This window comes from Pristiophorus japonicus, chromosome 1, assembly GCF_044704955.1.
Source record: "Pristiophorus japonicus isolate sPriJap1 chromosome 1, sPriJap1.hap1, whole genome shotgun sequence".
Lineage (NCBI taxonomy): Eukaryota > Metazoa > Chordata > Chondrichthyes > Pristiophoridae > Pristiophorus > Pristiophorus japonicus.
Window position 1 is genome coordinate 474596235 of NC_091977.1, and position 18223 is coordinate 474614457.

The window sequence follows — 18223 nt, forward strand, 5'->3', positions numbered from 1 at the left end:
GGTGGAAGAATGTAGATGTATGATAGGCCTGAGACTCGCTGGACGCAATTTTCCCCTAAAAGAAAGCGGGTGAGTTTGGAGCATGGGTGCACTTAAAGTGTTAAAAATTGCATTCCTAACCTGATCCCGCCTCCAACTCGCCCACCTCTGGTTTTGCCCACGGCGGGACGGGGGTTGGGCAACCAACCCGCTCCCAGAGGGCGTTACCTCAATTTAAATATTGTATCCAGCCTCATTTTATTTTTTTCCCACCGTTTTGTGTTTAACTGGATGGGTTTCATACAATTTGTGAAAGCCGGCAGTTAAACAGGCGGGTACTGCTGTATTCAGGAGGTAAGTGGCTATATACCTACCTCCTGGGTAGAGGGTTCCCAACCATTCCCACCCACCACGATCAGAGACCCCCAGCCCTCCAACGATCCCGACCCCGGCCAATCCTATTTTGTTTTTTCCCAGCCCCAATCCCCTACCTTGCCCGATCCGCTAAAGTCAGCAGGGCTTGTGGGAAACCGACCTCCCTTGAAAATTCCAGTTGCCGACTTTTACGCCCGACTGTTCCTGGAGCAGAGATGTTGCTGCCTGCCTCCCAGAATTGAGATCTTGAGCGGTTTCGTGCAGCCTGCTGTGTATAGCTGGCAACATGCCTACTGCACTAATGCTGGACTGCAGGGTGGTGCTGCCACCCATGGAGGTGGAAGCATCAGCCATTTGGACCTTACGATCCAACCCACCAATGCAGAGTTCACCAACAAGCCCACCAAATGCCATGATGGGTGGAATGGTGCCCCGAAGGTCTCATTGACGGACCGTAAGAGCTCACTTCCAACAACCTCCAGTCTATCTGTCTCCTAAGGCCAGAATCGCAGAAGCCTGAATATCCATGGACTTAGGGGCCCTTGCTTCTACTTTATTGGCCCCTTACAAAGGACCTGCCGGATCGCTTTCAGGCAGTAGTTAACTGGTGAGCCGACTACTGGATGGGCTTGTCGACTACAGCCGCTGCCTGTCCAGTGTTGTCGCAGATCTTCACAGCAGATTCTGAGACTAAGCCAGCAAGGTTATCCAATGTGTCCTTCATTGTGAACAAGGAACTCATCCTCCTCTGGTGCTCCATCACCAGATGCCTCTTCATCTCAGCGGACAACATTTTAGGCTCCACTGACTCACTGCTCTGTCTCTGCCTTCTGGCCAGTCTCACTGGAAAGCCAGATAGCTCATCTTCCACCTGCAAGTACTCTACCTCTGTAGTGCTGCTGGAGTCAGACGCCTGAAAACTACAGTGGCCCAGAATCACACACAAGCATAGTCATGTGTGTCTGCCCTGATGCCAGTTTGAGGCGAGTTGGTTGACTGTCTCTCTGCTTGGGGGTGCCCTGAGGGTTGGATTGAGGGGTGATGAGCCCCAGCTTCCCACTAGTTCCTCATTGGGCATGAGCTATCTTCTGAAGCCAGGAACCTTTCCATCCATCTCACACTGGAGCTGCTCCGCCTCTTGCCCTCTGTCTCTCCTCCACCTCCTCAGAGTCGCCCGCCCCGCCGACCCCTCCAGCGGAACCGTGTTTGATCTTTTCTTAGCTGCGGGGGGAGAAAAACTTGATTTAGAATGTTTGTTTATATTGCAAGGAAAGAAAAAGGAGTGGTGTGGATGGCAACCCTCTGCCAGTGTCCTGCATGGAAGAAAGAAAGACTTGCATTTATATAGTGCCTTTCATGACCACCAGATGTCCTGAAGTGATTATACAGTCAGTGAAGTACTTTTTAAAATGTAGTCACTGTTGTAGGAAACGCGCAACAAAATTGTGCACAGCAAGCTCCCACAAACAACAATGTAATTGTCATGCATTCAACTATCATTGTAACCCATGTAAAAGCTGACCTAAGTTGTACACCTTGAGAACATTGACCACAAGGGGGTGAACTTGTGGGAGACACTCCTAACCTGGACTTTCAGGTATAAAAGGGGAAGCTCCAGCCACCTTCATCACTTGAGGTCTTGGTAATAAAGGTAACTGGTCACAGAGTGACTTTCTCTCAAGTATGGGCCTCGTGTGCATTTATACTGTATAGTAAGGACATATCATTGGCGATGAGAAACTGGGATTTAAACCACGTGAGCATGGCCACTAGCAGCACAGAAGAGAGGCACTGTGTTGGTGATGGTTGAGACGACTTTATTGAGAGACTACAGCAAAGTTTTGTCACTAAGGAATGGTTGGGACAGGATTCGGCAGACAAACGCAGGGCTCATCTCCTGACGGTTTGTGGATCCAGAACGTACTCCTTGATGAAGGACCTTCGAGTGCCAGAGAAGCCGGCGGACAAGACGTTCGAAGAGCTCAGTCAGTTGATCGGGGAATACCTTAAACCAGTGAGCAGCATGCACATGGCAAGACACCGGTTTTACACACACCGGCAGCGAGAAGGGCAAAGCGTTCCTGACTTCGTGGCAGATCTCTGGCGACTGGCGAGCCTATGTAAGTTCACAGATGCATGCAGAGTGGAGATGCTACAAGACTTTTTTTATTGAGGGCATCGGGCACGCTGGGGTTTTCAGGAAACTGAATGAGACCAAAGACTTGACCTTGGAAGCGGTGGCTCTGATAGCCCAGATGTTTATCTCAGGGGCTGAAGAGACCAGAATGATGTATGACAAAAATCTTGGCTCAAATGCGGCAAACGACCAGGGAGTCAACATTGTTAACACGGCACACAGTTCTCAAGGCAGACGAGGGCAATCGGACATGCCCTAGCATGTAGTCGAACCCAAAGGGGGAATTCAACAGAGACAATAGCTAGCTCAACGGCGATTCATATCATCGCAATGGACAATGCGGCCAGTAATGGGGCCATCAACACCTGTTAATGGTGCGCTTAAGGACAGTTGCAGAGACAGTCAGAGACGATCGACTGGTAATGGACCTTTTGTTTCCAACAACGGGGCCTCCAGCTCATGCTAGAGGTGTGGAGGCAAACGCCCAGCCAGAGCTTGCAGATATAAGCAATATACCTGCAGAAACTGCAACGTCAGCAGTCACTTGGCGTGTATGTGCAGGAAGCCTGCAGCCAGGTTGATGTACGAGAAGGATGGGCCCGATGTAAGCCCTACGAGGCCAAATGAATACTGGGGGAAATCGCTGGAAGCCGAAGTTCAGCGAGTTTATGTGGAGCGCATATACAGTTCATATACCAGGACACCTCCGATAATAATGAAAGTGCTCCTCAGTGGTAGCCCAGTATTAATGGAACTAGACACGGGGGCTAGCCAGTCCCTAATGAGTATCAAACAGTTCAAAAGGTTGTGGCTGTCCAAGGCCAGGAGGCCAAAATTATTGCCGATTGACGCACGGCTACGGACATATACAAAGGAGATCATTCCGGTGCTAGGCAGCGCCACGGTAGTCATAACCCACAAAGATTCGGAGAACAGGTTGCCATTCTGGATTGTCCCGGGGGACGGTCCCGCACTACTGGGGAGGGGTTGGCTTGCTGTCATGAACTGGAAATGGGGCGATGTCAATGCAATTTCTTCTGTGGAGTGAGTATCATGCTCACAGGTCCTGGACAAATTTGACATTATTTCAACTCGGCATCGGCACTTTCATTGGGACCAAGGTAGTGATTCACATAAACCTGGACTCCAGGCCAGTACACCACAAGGCCAGAGCGGTGCCGTACGTGATGCGGGAAAAGATAGAATGCGAATTGGACCGCCTGCTGAGGGAAAGTATCATCTCGCCAGTCGAATTCAGTGACTGGGCGAGCCCGATCGTGCCGGTGCTCAAGGCGGATGGGTCGGTCAGGATATGTGGCGATTACAAGGCCACCATCAATCGGGTGTCACTCCAAGACCAGTACCCGGTGGCAAACTTTTTTCAAAATTGGACCTGACCTCAGCTTACATGACCCAGGAGCTGGCGAGTGAGTCAAGAAGCTGACCACCATCACGACACATAAGGGGTTGTTTGAGTATAACAGATGTCCTTTCGGGATTCGTTCGGCCTCCGCGATCTTTCAGCGAAATATGGAAAGCCTCCTCAAGTCGATTCCAAGGACAGTGGTTTTTCAAGACGATATCCTCATCACGGGTCGTGATACTGAAGAACATCTCCACACCTGGAGGAGGTGCTACGCAGACTGGACCGGGTAGGGCTGCGACTGAAAAAGGCGAAGTGCATCTTCTTAGCTCCAGAGATAGAATTCCTGGGGAGGAGGGTAGCAGCAGACGGGATCAGACCCACTGCGTCCAAAACGGAAGTGATCCAGAGAGCATCCAGACCCCGTAACACGACAGAGCTGCGTTCTTTCCTGGGGCTCCTGATCTATTTTGGTAACTTTCTTCCCAAATTGAGCACGCTGTTAGAGCCGCTACATGTGCTCCTATGTGAAGGTCATGATGGGTCTGGGGGGACAGCCAGGAAAGGGCTTTTGATAGAGCACGCAACTTGTTATGCTCCAACAAACTGTTACCGTTATATGACCCGTGTAAGAAACTTGTTCTGCGATGCGTCGTTCTGTGGGGTCGGGAGTGTGTTGCAGCATGTGAATGCCAATGGTCAGTTACAGCCGGTAGCTTATGCCTCCAGAAGTCTGTCCCAGGCAGAAAGGGTCTACGGGATGGTAGAAAAGGAAGCGCTCGCATGTGTATATGCAGTAAAAAAAAAAAAAATGCACCAGTGCCTGTTTGGCAGGAAATTTGAGCTGGAGACAGATCACAAATCCCTAAAGTCCCTTTTGGCCGACAACAAGGCCATAAATGCGAATGCATCGGCCCGCATACAGAGGTGGGCACTTACGTTAGCCGCTTATGACTACATAATTCGGCACAGACCAGGCACTGAAAACTGCGGCGATGCACTCAGCAGGCTCCCACTAGCCACCACTGAGGGGGCCAACTGAGCATGATGCTGAGATGGTCATGGCTGTTGAAGCTTTCGAAAGCGAAGGCTCACCTGTGACAGCCCGTCAGATTAAAGTCTGGACAAATAAAGACCCGCTACTGTCTTTAGTCAAGAAATGTGTCCTGAATGGGGACTGGGCAGCCATGTACGGGGCATGCCCTGAGGAACTTAAACCGTATCATAGGTGCAAGATGAACTCTCGATTCAGGCCGATTGCCTACTGTGGGGAAACCGAGTAGTCATGCCCCAGAAGGGCAGAGAGGTGTTTATCAGAGAACTTCACAATGAGCACCCGGGCATTGTCATGATGAAGGCAATTGCCAGGTCACACGTTTGGTGGCCAGGGATAGATGCAGACCTGGAACTTTGTGTTCGCAGGTGCAACACGTGTGCTCAGCTGGGCAACGCACCCAGGGAAGCCCCCCTTAGCTCCTGGTCCTGGCCCGCCAAGCCATGGTCACGAATCCATGTGGACTACGCAGGTCCTTTCATGGGAAAAATGTTTTTGGTTGTAGTAGACGCCTACTCCAAATAGATTGAGTGTGCCATTTTAAATTCAAGCACATCCTCTGCCACGGTAGAAAATCTACGGGCAATGTTCGCCGCCCATGGTCTACCGGATGTCTTGGTCAGCGACAATGGCCTGTGCTTCACAAGCACTGAATTCCAGGATTTCATGGCAGGCAATGGAATCAACCATGTCAGAACGGCACCGTTCAAGCCGGCTTCAAACGGCCAGGTGGAACGAGCAGTGAAGATATTCAAACCGGGGATGCTCAGAATCCAAGGGGGTTCCCTACAAAACCGCTCATCATGCTTCCTGTTGGCCAATAGATCCCGACCACACTCGCTCACAGGGGTTCCACCCGCAGAGCTGCGAATGAAAAGGATGCTCAAAACCAGGTTATCCCTTATACACCCTACTATGAAAGAAATTATTGCGAGCAGGCGTCAGTCACAATGTGACTACCATGACAGGAATGCGAGGGCGCGATGTATTGATGTCAATAACCCTATTTTTGTCTTTAATTAAGCTGCAGGGCCCAAATGGCTTGCGGGCACTGTGATTCCCAAAGAGGGGAATAGGGTTTTGGTAATTAAACTTACCAATCGACAAATCTGCCGCTAACACGTGGATCAAACTAAAAGGAGGTTCAGCAACCCCATAGAAGAATACGAAGTAGAGTTTGCTCCACCACAGATGACCGAACCCTGGAACCAATTGGAGGAGAGCCCAGTCACTGTGGGCAGTCCGGACAGGCCTGAGGCACGGCAAACAGCAGACACTCAGGCCAGCGCTCAACAACTGGAGCCCCAACTCAGGCACTCTACAAGGGAGCATAAACCACCAGAGAGACTTAACCTGTGATCCCAATGAGACTTTGTGGGGGGGGGGGGGAGGTGATGTCATGTATTCAACTATCATTGTAACCCATGTATAAGCTGACCTAAGTTGTGCACCTTGAGAACATTGACCACAAAGAGGTGAACTTGTGGGAGATACTCCTAACCTGGATTTTCAGGTATAAAAGGGGAAGCTTCAGCCACGTTCATCACTTGAGGTCTTGGTAATAAAGGTAACTGGTCACAGGGTGACCTTCTCTCAAGTATGGGCCTCATGTGCATTTATACTGTATAGTAAGGACATATCAGTAATCATGACCAGATAATCTGTTTTAGCGATGTTGGTTAAGGGATAAATATCGAAGGGTTGAATGGCTAAAGGATAGGTACTCACCGGTTGTCAGGACTCTTCCCAACCCGCCACAGCGGTGCGTCTCCCCAACAGCTCCAATGTTTTCTGCTCATGGGGGATCAAAACCTTGAATATTGGGATGCCCTTGCCTGTCTTTGCCCTCTCTGTACATTATGCACATTCTTGGGCTGCAAAGCCAAAATTAAAAGATTCAAATGTGTTGCGGGCAATTTCAGCGAGCTGCTGCTATGCGTATATCAAGAGAGAAGGGTTCAGTCCTCTCCGACAGATAGTTTGTTTGTCCTGTTACTTCACCTGAGTCTGACAAGTTTCTTATCTTCTCTGACTTTGTCGGGTCATTACATTTTTTGCGGCACTGATCTATCCTGGATGACCCTGTTGACCCTTATCTGCCACCTCCTTTCAAGCAACCTTCCTCACTGCCCTAGACAAGGTGGGGCCTGTAGATCATTACGACCAAAGTTGTAGACCCTCTTGTGGTCATCCCTAATTTTCTTTGAATCAGTCATCTGCAGGTAGCGCAAAATTACACAATTCTTCCAGACTGCTTGGCACACGGCTCAGGTTTGCAAACACGTTTACTGCTCTTAAAACTTTGTGTATTCATTTAAATTATTGATGAATGCAGTTTATAATATCAATGTGCACATGGCTCAGATTGCAAACTGTCTCACTGCTCTTAAAACCTTACATTATCAATTTAAAATTCATTTAAATCAAATCAATTGGATGAGTGCAGTTTTTAACATCAATTTTCACACTGCTCAGATTGCATGAACTCTCTCTTCTCTTAAAACTTTGTATTTTTAATTTAAAAAGAATCTGATCCATGCAGTTCCTTAAATCAATTTGCACACTGATCAGATTGAAAACACTCCTCCTCACTGCTCTTAAACCTATTGCATGATTAAAATGAATAAATAATAAAAATTAAAGTTTAAATCAACAGATCAATGCATTCCTTAAATCAATTTGCACACTGTTCAGCTTGAAATCACTCACCACTGCCACACATGAAATCAATAAGACAAGTCAGGCCACATGGCATTTTTTTCCAGCAAGACAGAAGTGCCCTTTTATCTTTTTCTCTTTAGTCTCACTCCGAAGGTGTAATTTTCAGAGTGGCTTTTATGAGCCCTCCCCAGGTACTTGAGGCCCGATTGGCTCTGTGCCCAGTCACTTATTGATTACACCCGTACGCACTGCTCCATTGCGCTGATTCATGGGAAATCTTGCATTTGGCTTTATGCAAATGAGTTTGGGCGGTAACTTGAGCCATAACTTCCCATCGGATAAATAGCACAATTTCAAGCATAATTTGCAACCAAATTCCCAACTTCATGTAAAGCATTAAACTCTACCCCACTAAATAAAATGGGAGTGGGCAATCTCCGTTTCAATCACAAGTTCACAACACAATACTTCCTGTAATCTGGCAGTAGTTAAGAGATCTCACTCCATAAATAAAGGTCCTAGAAAACAGAACAATTGTATTGGTGTGACAGAAAGATGTTCTGAACTTCGACACTGTACAGGGAGTCTACACCTCCACCAACATGTGTTATGCCTGACTCTGAGAATGTTTATTGGTGTCATTATATGAAAGAAGGAAAGGTATTTCAGTCTCGAGCTAGGAGAGGTGCCTGGTTTTTCAGTGTGGGTCGTTGGCAGGTGCCCGTGAAGAAAACGGCTGTTTACATCATTTCTCCAGGGTTTGTACTGATATGGCAGGCAATATGGAGGAGCCCCTCTCCCCGCTCCACCACCCTGCCCGCCCCGGGAAATTCTGGGCCCTAGCACCAGTTTTCTTGCACCAGTTTTCATTTTGATTCATCCCCAGGACATGTAAATCTACAATAATTTCAGACAAAATATGCAGTAGTAGTTCCCTTTGTAGTTCTATTAACTCGTATCTCCGTAATAATGTAACAAAAGACAGCCACATTCTACATTTTGAATGTTCAGTTTTGTGCTGTACAATTTAGAGAAATACAAGTATCGACAAGAATGTATCCAATGATTTATTTCCATTGTTTATTTTTCATGGATCAAAGAAAATAATTATACTGGTGCACTGCGGCAGCAAATTCTTGTCTCGTTATCAATCCATTATTTAATGAGAGAGTACTGATATAAAGTTTGAATATCTACACACTGTTTTGACAGTTTTCCTTTTTGCTCTCAGGTGATGCACTTGGTGCCTTGGACTTCCCATTCCTCTACTCTTACCGGTTTCACAGTGGTTGCTGCGCAAGGTAATACACAATCTGTTATGTATCTCGGCCAACGTTGGCACATTTGTTCTTTCACAAATAGGCTCTGCTATTGCCATATACAATACCTCAATGGAGGTTCAACGGTGAACTCTCCTTTTATAAGCAGTGGGACCTAGAACTGCTTTGAACAGACTGTGAAAATTATGAAAATTATTATTGGTGATTCTTTAATTGTGGCCTGTATTATACCTGATCTATTGAAAAAAGGGTTTCTTTCTTCCCCCATATTCCCCAAAAGACAATCATAAAATGATACAGCCCAGAAGGAGGCCATTTGGCCCATCGTTCTGAAGAGTTTACTTGGGTTTACTGTACCTAGAAAATGTATGTGTAAAATCCTTTTTCAGCAAACTGGAATCATTTCTGATTTTAAGATGAAAAACTTCAGTGGACTTGTCAGCTCCCTCCAAATCAACTGGAGTGAATAAAATGGCACATAGCTTAAAGTGCCTGGAACTGTATCACATGTCACATAAGAAATATAGTCAAGTTGCCAGATCATGAATATGCATCTACAGTTAACCTATGGGTTTTTCTCATTAAATGAATAGAATTTAAGAAAACGGGCTGAATCAAATCTACTTTAAAAAAAAATCATTGCAATTGCCCTGTTCACCAGGAGACCAATGTGTATGCTTTTGTTTGTTTTTGGAGTGAACTGTGCTTATTAAGTTGAAAGATTTAAGTGTGAAGAATGAAACATATTTTCCATCTTGTCACCGAGTATCAGCTTCAAGCACTCCCAAATTAAGTATAGCTGCCGAGTTAAACTCCCAACAAATGCAGATCCTTTCCACTGCTCCCCCCACCCCCCACCTCGTTGATTTACTTTGTCTCATAGTTGTGGCAATTTCTCATGAAGCATCATGACTCAGTTGTTCAAATATTGACCCAATTAAATGACTTTTTTTGTTAACAAGATGTACCCGTAATTAATGAGCCAAGCACACATGTGGGACTAAGGGACCTATTCCAGGCCTCAACCGGTATCTGCTCTGCATCAGCTCAGCATGAAATTCCCGAACACATTTCCTATAGGACCAGCAGAGAGACGGAAGACTTTCATCCCCTCATTCTTGGGTAGATTCACATCTGGGTCTCTGAGGCATGGCTGTCAAATTTAGGCAAATCGTAGGTGTGAGATTTTCAGTCACCAATAAGAATCTGAAATGACCTTTTGTCAAAAACATAAACATGGTTAGAATAAGGAAGCTGCATCTGTTATGTGGATTAAAGGGGAAGGTCTTTCCATGTTCTAACTCGCGTTCGCTATCAATGTCCACTGCCCCGTTGCCAAGTTCACTGGCCCCCTGACACAATTGCTCCGAGTGCCAGATCTGCAGAAACCAGGTCCTTCTGTGTCTGCAGATTAGCAATGCTCACAAAATTGTTTGATTTGACATAGACTTGTGCCTTCAATTCTTCCACTGGGAAGATTTTGATCCTATTCTAGCCAATGGAGTTGTGGGACTTTAACAAAATGGAGAAAAGATGGCAGGTGAAAACTTGTGTTGTCCCAGTCTAATGTCCAAATAAAAAATCCTTCCTTTATTTGCAACAATTTTTCAGCAATTTGGTCCCAAAACCTGTGGTGTGAAATAGCTAGAATCGTGGGACAAATTAAATCAGAGGGGTGTAAAGTAAGCAGTGAGAACAATTTACATTTCAAACACTGGGTGAAGCACACTGTCGAGAATTGGTGACAGCACTGGCAGAACTCTGTTCTCGTGCCGATTCTCACTTCCTGTTTTGGTAGCAGCTGAGTTTTGCTGATGAGAAATATTCCTCAATAATATTTACAGACTCAACAACACATTTTGTGTGCTTTTCTTTCTTTCTTCAGAGTTCTCTTGAAAAGAATTACTTCATCGATTCTGGCAGTAACCAGCCTTTTTATTTAACATAGCACACCTCCGCTCCACCCTTTTATAACGCTGTTTTTCGAAGCCATGGAGAAACTTTATTTTACAAAGGGACTTATTTTACAAGTTTTTCTGAATGACTTCCTGAAAGGCAGTTGTCACATGTCATTTTTTGTCAAAGCTCTTCTAAAGGCCAGAGGCAGAATTTAACCGCATTTCATAAATTTTCAGTAAAAATAATAATGGAAGAATTTACTAGTATTTAATGGGAACAATACTCGGGTGGATAAGCTGGAGCATGGAAGTTGATTTTTGGCTCCAATTAAAAATGTTCTGGCTGAAAGCGCTTTTGAAGTGTTAACTTGGTCCATTCAGTGGGCTCATGCCAATCATCTACAGAACAAGGACTCTCCATTTCCCTGTATTTCAAGTCAGTAGTAAGAGGAAATTGAGATTGATGGCAGCACAGGCAACCACTTGTTCTAATGCAGAGGCACCGACAAACCCTTCTGCTCCAATCACTGCAGCAAAGGGGCAGCGCTTCAGTGAGAACATGCACTCAAGCCAAAGAGTAATGCGATAAACTCTCTGCAGGCATGCCCTGTTCATTTGGGGCCACTAAAGCTACAGGCATCCTTGTAACATCAACCACGACCACTCGGCTCTAGAACGCATTACCGCCTTGATCCAAACATGGACAAAAGAGCTGAATTCCAGAGGTGAGGTGAGCGTGACTGCCCTTGACATCACGGCAACATTTAACCGGCTGTGGCATCAAGGAGCCCGAGTAAAATTGAAGTTAGTAGGAATCAGGGGGAAACTCTCCACTGGCTGGAGTCATACCTAGCACAAAGGAAGATGGTTGTGGTGGTTGGAGGTCAATCATCTCAGCTCCAGGACATCGCTACAGGAGTCCCTCAGGGCAGTGTCCTAGGCCCAACCATCTTCAGCTGCTTCATCAATGACCTATCCTCTGACACAAGGTCAGAAGTGGGAATGTTTGCTTATGATTGCACAGTGTGGAGTTCCATAGTAACTCTTCAGAAAATGAAGCAGTTGATACCCGCATGCAGCAAGACCTGGATGACATTCAGGCTTAAGCTGATAAGTAACATTCACGCCCTCAAGTGCCAGGCTATGACCATCTCCAACAAGGCCGAATCCCCCACCATCAACATCCTGAAGTGTCACCTTTGACCATAAACTTAACTGGACCAGCCACATAAATACTGTAGCAACAAGAGCAGTTCAGAGGCTGGGTCTCCTGACTCCCCAGAGCCTTTCCACCATCTACAAGGCACAAGTTAGGAGTGTGATGGAATACTCTCCACTTGCCTAGATGAGTACAGCTCCAGCAACACTCAAGAAGCTCGACATCATCCAGGACAAAGCACCTCATCCACCACCTTCAACATTCACTCCCCCTACCACCGACGCACCATGGCTGCAGTGTGTACCATCTACAAGACACACTGCAGCAACTCGCCACGGCTTCAGAAGCACCTCGCAAACCTGCAACCTCTACCACCTTAGAAGAACCATCACCTCGGTTTCCCTTCAAGTCACACACCATTCTGACTTGGAAGTATATCACAATTCCTTCATCGTCACTGGATCAAAATTCTGGAACTCCCTCGCTAACAGCACTGTGGGAGCACCTTCACCGAATGGACTGCAGCAATTCAAGAAGGCGGCTCACCACCACCTTCTCGAGGGCAATTAAGGATGGGCAATAAATGCTGACCTTGCCCACGTCAATTGCCCAAAGCAATTTTAAACTGTTATCATTGATTTAGATTCATATCCAAAACAAAATCAAATTCAATATTCATTCAGAAGTGCTGAAAATAAGTCTGTTGGTCAAGCAACAACAACTTGTGTTTATATCGTGCATTTAACATAGTGAAACAACCCAAGGTGCTTGACCGGAGTATTATGATCCCAAAAATTTGATACCGAATCGCATAAGGAGAAATTAGGGCAGGTGATCAAAAGCTTAGTCAAAGAGGTAGGTTTTAAGGAGCATCTTAAAGGAGGAAAGAAAGGCAGAGCATTTAGGCAGGGAATGCGAGAGCTTGGGGGCTAGGAAGCAGAAGGCATGGCCACCAATGGTTGAGTGATTATAATCAGGAATGCTCGAGGGCAGAATTTGAGCAGCGCAGATATCTCGGGGGGTGGGGGGTGGGGCTGAAGGAGATTATAGAAATCGGCGGGTGGGGCGGCGAGGCCCTGATGGCAATTTAAAAATCGAGGCATTTCTTAACCAGGAGCCAATGTAGGTCAGCAAACACAGGGGTGATGGGTGAGCAGGACTTGGTGCGAGTTAGTACATGGGTAGCCGAGTTTTTGATCACCTCAAGTTTACGTAGGGTAGAATGTGAGAGGCCAGCCAGGAATGCATTGGAATAGATGAATCTAGAGGTAACAAAGGCATGGATGAGGGCTTCAGCAGCGGATGAGCTAAGGCAAGGGTGGAGACTGCCGATGTTATGGAGGTGGAAATAGGCTGTGATCGAAAGCTAATTTCAGATTCAAATTTGACACTAAGGTTGCGAACAGTGTGGTTCAGCCTCACGGAAGTTGGGGAGAGGGCTGTGTAAGGGTTACACATTTCATGAACAGGTCACAGCAAGAGGCCACAGACTAAAATGGTTTAAAAGAAAACCTGTGGGACTTGGGTGGGAGAAAGAGCGCCAGCCTGGGGCAGGTGGTGACTCATAACTGATTAATGCAATATCTGCGGTCAGGAACGAGACCCGATTAACATCCAGACAAAGGGTTTTGATAAAATCAAGCAGAGAAGCCCATGGATTAATTGGCCAGAGGGGAAAAACCAGTTCCTTATGGAGATTACAACTCTGTGAAAATCCAAAACCACAAAGGATCTCACAAGCCGTGCATTTTTGGATAGCGAGGCACAAAAGATAAGGGGTTATCTTTGGCCCTGTTGATTCCATGCACAGATGAGGGGTGGACGCAACAGTTAACGAGGTGCAAATTCTGGCCATCCAAACCATTCCAAATCCATCATTACAGCCATCAAGGCTCATCCAGATGCATTAACTGAAAACAGCCCAGCAGGAGACTGCTATAATCAAATGGATATATATGAAGGAGCTCACAGAAGTAAAACATCTCAGAACAGCAACCATGAACGGGAACAATGGAAAGAAGACCAAGAAGAGTAAGGAATACAAGCAGGAGGAGAGACAAGCAGAGAAGTAAGCAGCTGGGACCCAACATCTTCCCTAGTTCCACGAGCCTACAATCGACAACAGCAGCAACTGGCTGGATGGGTGATTGTATGTCTTCGATCAATCTCTAAGAAGTCTTGTTCTGTAATTTTTAGTTGTTTTTTGTGTAATAAACTAACAGTTGGGTTTAAGCCTAAACTTTGCGTTACGTGGAGTCCTTCCTGTAATTCCCAAGGTCTATGAATCAAAGTAGAGTGGAAAACGAACAACCTACAGATGGAGTCAGTGGCTAAGGAGTTTGGGGCGGGGATTGAAAACAATGGCTTCATTCTTCCCAATATTTAATTGGAGAACATTTCTGCTCGTCCAGAACTGGATGTCGGACAAGCAGTCTGACAATTTAGAGACTGTGGAGGGATCGAGAGAAGTGGCAGTGAGGTAGAGCTGGGTGTCATCAGCATACATGTGGAAACTGACACTGTGTTTTCGGGTGATGTTGCCAAGGGGCAACAGGTAGATAAAAAATAGGAGGGGGTCAAGAATAGATCCTTGGGGACACCAGAGGTAACGATGCGGGGGTGGGAAGAGAAGCCGTTGCAGGTGATTCTCTGGCTACGATTAGATAGATAAGAATGGAACCAGGCGAGTGCAGTCCTGTCTAGCTGGATAACGGTGGAGAGGTTTTGGAGAACGATAGTGGTCAACCGTGTCCAAGGCTGCAGACCAGTCAAGAAGGATGAGGAGGGATAGTTTGCCTTTGTCACAGTCACAAAGGTCATTTATCACTTTGAATAGAGAGCTGTTTCGGTGCTATGGCAAGCACAGAAACCAGATGAGAAGGATTCAAACATGGAGTCCCGGGAAAGATGGGCACGGATTTGGGAGGTGACAATACGTTCAAGGTCTTTGAAGAGGAAAGGGAGGTTGGAGATAGGGCAATAGTTTTCAAGGATGATGGGGTTAAGGGTTTTTTTTTGAGGAGAGGTGTGATAACAGTAGATTTGAGGCGGTGGTGGGGGGGGGGGGGCGTTGGTAGGGGACAGTATCTGAGGAGAGAGAACTGTTAACAATGTCAGCTAACATGGGAGCCAGAAAAGGACGTTGGGTGGTCAGCAGTTTGGTGGGAATAGGGTCAAGGGAGCAAGAAGTGGGTCTCGTGGACAAGATGAGCTCGGTGAGGTCACAAGGGGAGATCGGAGAGAAACTGAAGAAAGATGTGAGGTCAGGGCTAGAACACGGAGGATCCCTAGAGGAAGTTTTGCTTGGTGGGCTAGGGGAGGGAAGAGGCAGAGGTGGTGGACTGGATGATTCCAATCTTGGAGACAAAGAAGTCCATGAGCTCCTTATACTTATTGTCAGAGGTGAGGGTGGAGATTGGAAAGAGGGGTTTAAGAAGACGTTAGCAGTAGAGAATAGTAGTCAGGGTTTATCTTTGCATTCCAGAATGATTCTGGAATAGTGGGCAATTTTGGCAGACGAGAGCAGGACCCGATAATATTTTCTGGTCCAGCCAGATCTTGTGGTGAATGGCTAACCTAATTGTCCGCCATATCCGTTCAACTATGCATCCCTTGGACTTAAGGGAACGAAGATGAGGGCTGTACCAGGGGGAACCGCCAGGATGAGAGAGAGTAATTGTTTTAATACGGACTAGGACATCAAAGGTGGTGGTGGGGATGTGATTGAGTAGATTGGTAGCTGCAGAAATGTCATGGTGAATAGAGGGCCAAAGGCTGGACATTCGGGAGTTCGTAAGTGCAGTTGTTAGAGAGTCGGGAGCACGATTTGTCCATGGGTGGACATACAAGGAGCTAAGGTTGGGGGGGAGGGAATGTGGGTGGAGAGCGATACGAGGAAGTAGTCAGAGATGACCTATCTGCGATGGGAGTAGTGAGGCCATGAGAGATGGCGAGATTAAAGGAGCATAGGAAGCTAGTGAACGCCGAGGAGTGAGAGTATGATGAATTGAGATGGAAGTTGAAATCACCGAGGATGAGAAGTTAGTTGGTGCAAAGGCTGAGGGAGAAAAGCAGTGAAGAAATATCGGTAATAACATCTTTATGCAACTTGGGTTGGCGGTAGAGAATGAGGATTTTAAATTGAGAGGTGAGAAGGATGGAATTAGGTGAGGTGCTCAAATCCTACTACAGATTGAACCTTCCTTATCCAGAACTCCCTTATCCGGAACCACTTCGTCCAGAACCATTCCCGGCCACCGGATGGCGCATGCGCAGAACTCCTACATGAACAAATTGAAGTCCTTTCTTGCTGCCAACTCCCGTAATCGCTGGCCTGACCCCGCGATCCACCACCCCCCATGATCTCTCTGTCACACTCCCAGCCCCAAGCCAGCCAGCCCCGATATCCCCTTGTTCAGTACCTGTACCATCTAATTTAATGTGACCACTCGTCTTCTGGAAAAATCCCTTGTCTAGAACAGGCCAGGTCCCAAGGGTTCCGGGTAAGAGAAGTTCAGCCTGCACTCTGCAGCATAGGTTTTCCTTATTTGGCACAAGCATTTCCTTAGTAATCTAAACCTAAGCGAATGCATGATTTATTTTCCAAAAAGCCTTTTCATGTAGAAATTCTTTCATGTTTTTACATCCCACATAGGTTCTTGTAAGTGTTTTCGAATAAGCTGTTTTAAAATCTTTACTTTCTGTAATGCACGCTCAACTTTTCCTCAGCAATCATAGGCAGTCCCTCAAAGCGAGAATGACTTGCTTCCACGCCAAAAAGGGATGAGTTCATAGGTGAATCAATGAAGGACCTAATATTCCGGATCCCGAACTACATCTTGAAGGGTGGAAGATGCCTGTGCGTGGATTTTTTTAACGTGTGGTGGCTGGTGCACACCAGTCACCACCCTCAGCAATCCGTGATAGAACCAATGCTACATCTTTCAGGTTTAAGTAGTTTTTTTCCCCAATTTTCTCATCTCTTTTAAAGACCCAGTTACTGGTTCCACACACTCCATTAACTCACCAAAGTATTCTTGATATGTGAGCTTTAATTAGGAATGTTGGCTGGCTATTTGAAGACCTCAGAGCTAAGCCCAATCCTGTCCCCACTTGATCTCCATGCACGTACATTTTCCACTGGGGTCGCTGCATAATGATAGGACCTGGAATCCTGACCTTTTTTGTTCTAATGTTCTAGAGTGACTGGAGAAAGAGAGGGAGGGAGGGAGAGAGGCTCTGCACTGGGGGGTAGACGGACTGTTGTAGGGCTCCAGATAAAGCCCTCAGTACTTCGGCAATAGCTGGAATCGAGCCTGCTAAGCTTTGGTCTGTATAGCTCAGTACTACTCAGGGCAATGGCTTCATCCATTAGGTGATGGATAGAGCTCCAGCAGCGAGGGTAAGTAGATTTGGTTTTAGTTTGACAAAGCTTAGCTGAGGCTAACATTTTAATGTTTTGTTTCTTTTGCCATCAAATGCATAAAGAGTTGTACATTAACAAATTAATATTCTACCACATTCAGTGTTCTGTGTAAAGTGAAAAGATTTTTGATACAGTAAGTACTGTGTCTCTTTTTATTTAGTGGAATTCTGGGGGTGGCCCTGCTACTGGTCTCAGTAAAGGTGAAGAGTTATCTGTCCACAGAGCGGTATGGTGTATGGACACTGTTTACAAAGGTATGGAAATTAAACTTTGCACTTTTGGTGGTTTTGCTTAGCAGAGTGTTAATCGATGGTAGAGCACACAACTGTCCTATCCTCTCCAATCTGACACCAGCTTATTTAGCTGCCATTCATTAGAATGCAGTCCTTAACCAGTTACTATACCACAATCTTTCAAAGTCATCTTCATTCAAAATTATACAATTGTCCTATTATTTATGGGGAACCTATAAAAGAAGAAGCATGCGGCCCCCGACTTGCGAGAAACCATCAGCGGTAGGTCGGGGCCTTAAAAGAGCGGCGCACGGTCCAGTGAGCAGTGTGCAGGGAGGTCACTACAGGGTACCGCGCGAGCTGCCGCAGTCGACCCCTGCCGTGAATTACTGTAAACACACACATGATCAGATTGACACATTTGAATGGCTCCATATTGTCTAGCATCCTGTTTTTGTGAGACATCCTCTGCCTTGGTCCAAACCTCAATACACTCCATGTTCATCAGAAAACTGCTTCAACTTTTACCCAAGCATTTGTCATCTCAGACTGCGCCGAAAGCGAGGCATTCCACAAATACGGCCTTTCGCTCCCACATTCCCCCAATTCTTCTCTCCTTTTATACCCCCGACCTGCCACTGATGGTTTCTCACAGGTCG

The 18223-nt window shown here is 46.4% G+C and overlaps 1 protein-coding gene across 5 annotated transcripts in view; it reads left to right on the forward strand.

The window, feature by feature from the left end:
* The window catches only part of LOC139276483 (UDP-N-acetylglucosamine transporter TMEM241 homolog), a 243578-nt gene that overhangs the window by 91503 nt on the left and 133852 nt on the right, over positions 1-18223 (forward strand). For all 5 annotated transcript variants that reach the window (XM_070894555.1, XM_070894586.1, XM_070894564.1 and 2 more), the window contains 2 exons: positions 8801-8870; positions 17492-17585. In XM_070894555.1, the coding sequence (XP_070750656.1) occupies positions 8801-8870; positions 17492-17585 (164 nt within the window). The remainder of the gene's footprint in view (positions 1-8800; positions 8871-17491; positions 17586-18223) is intronic.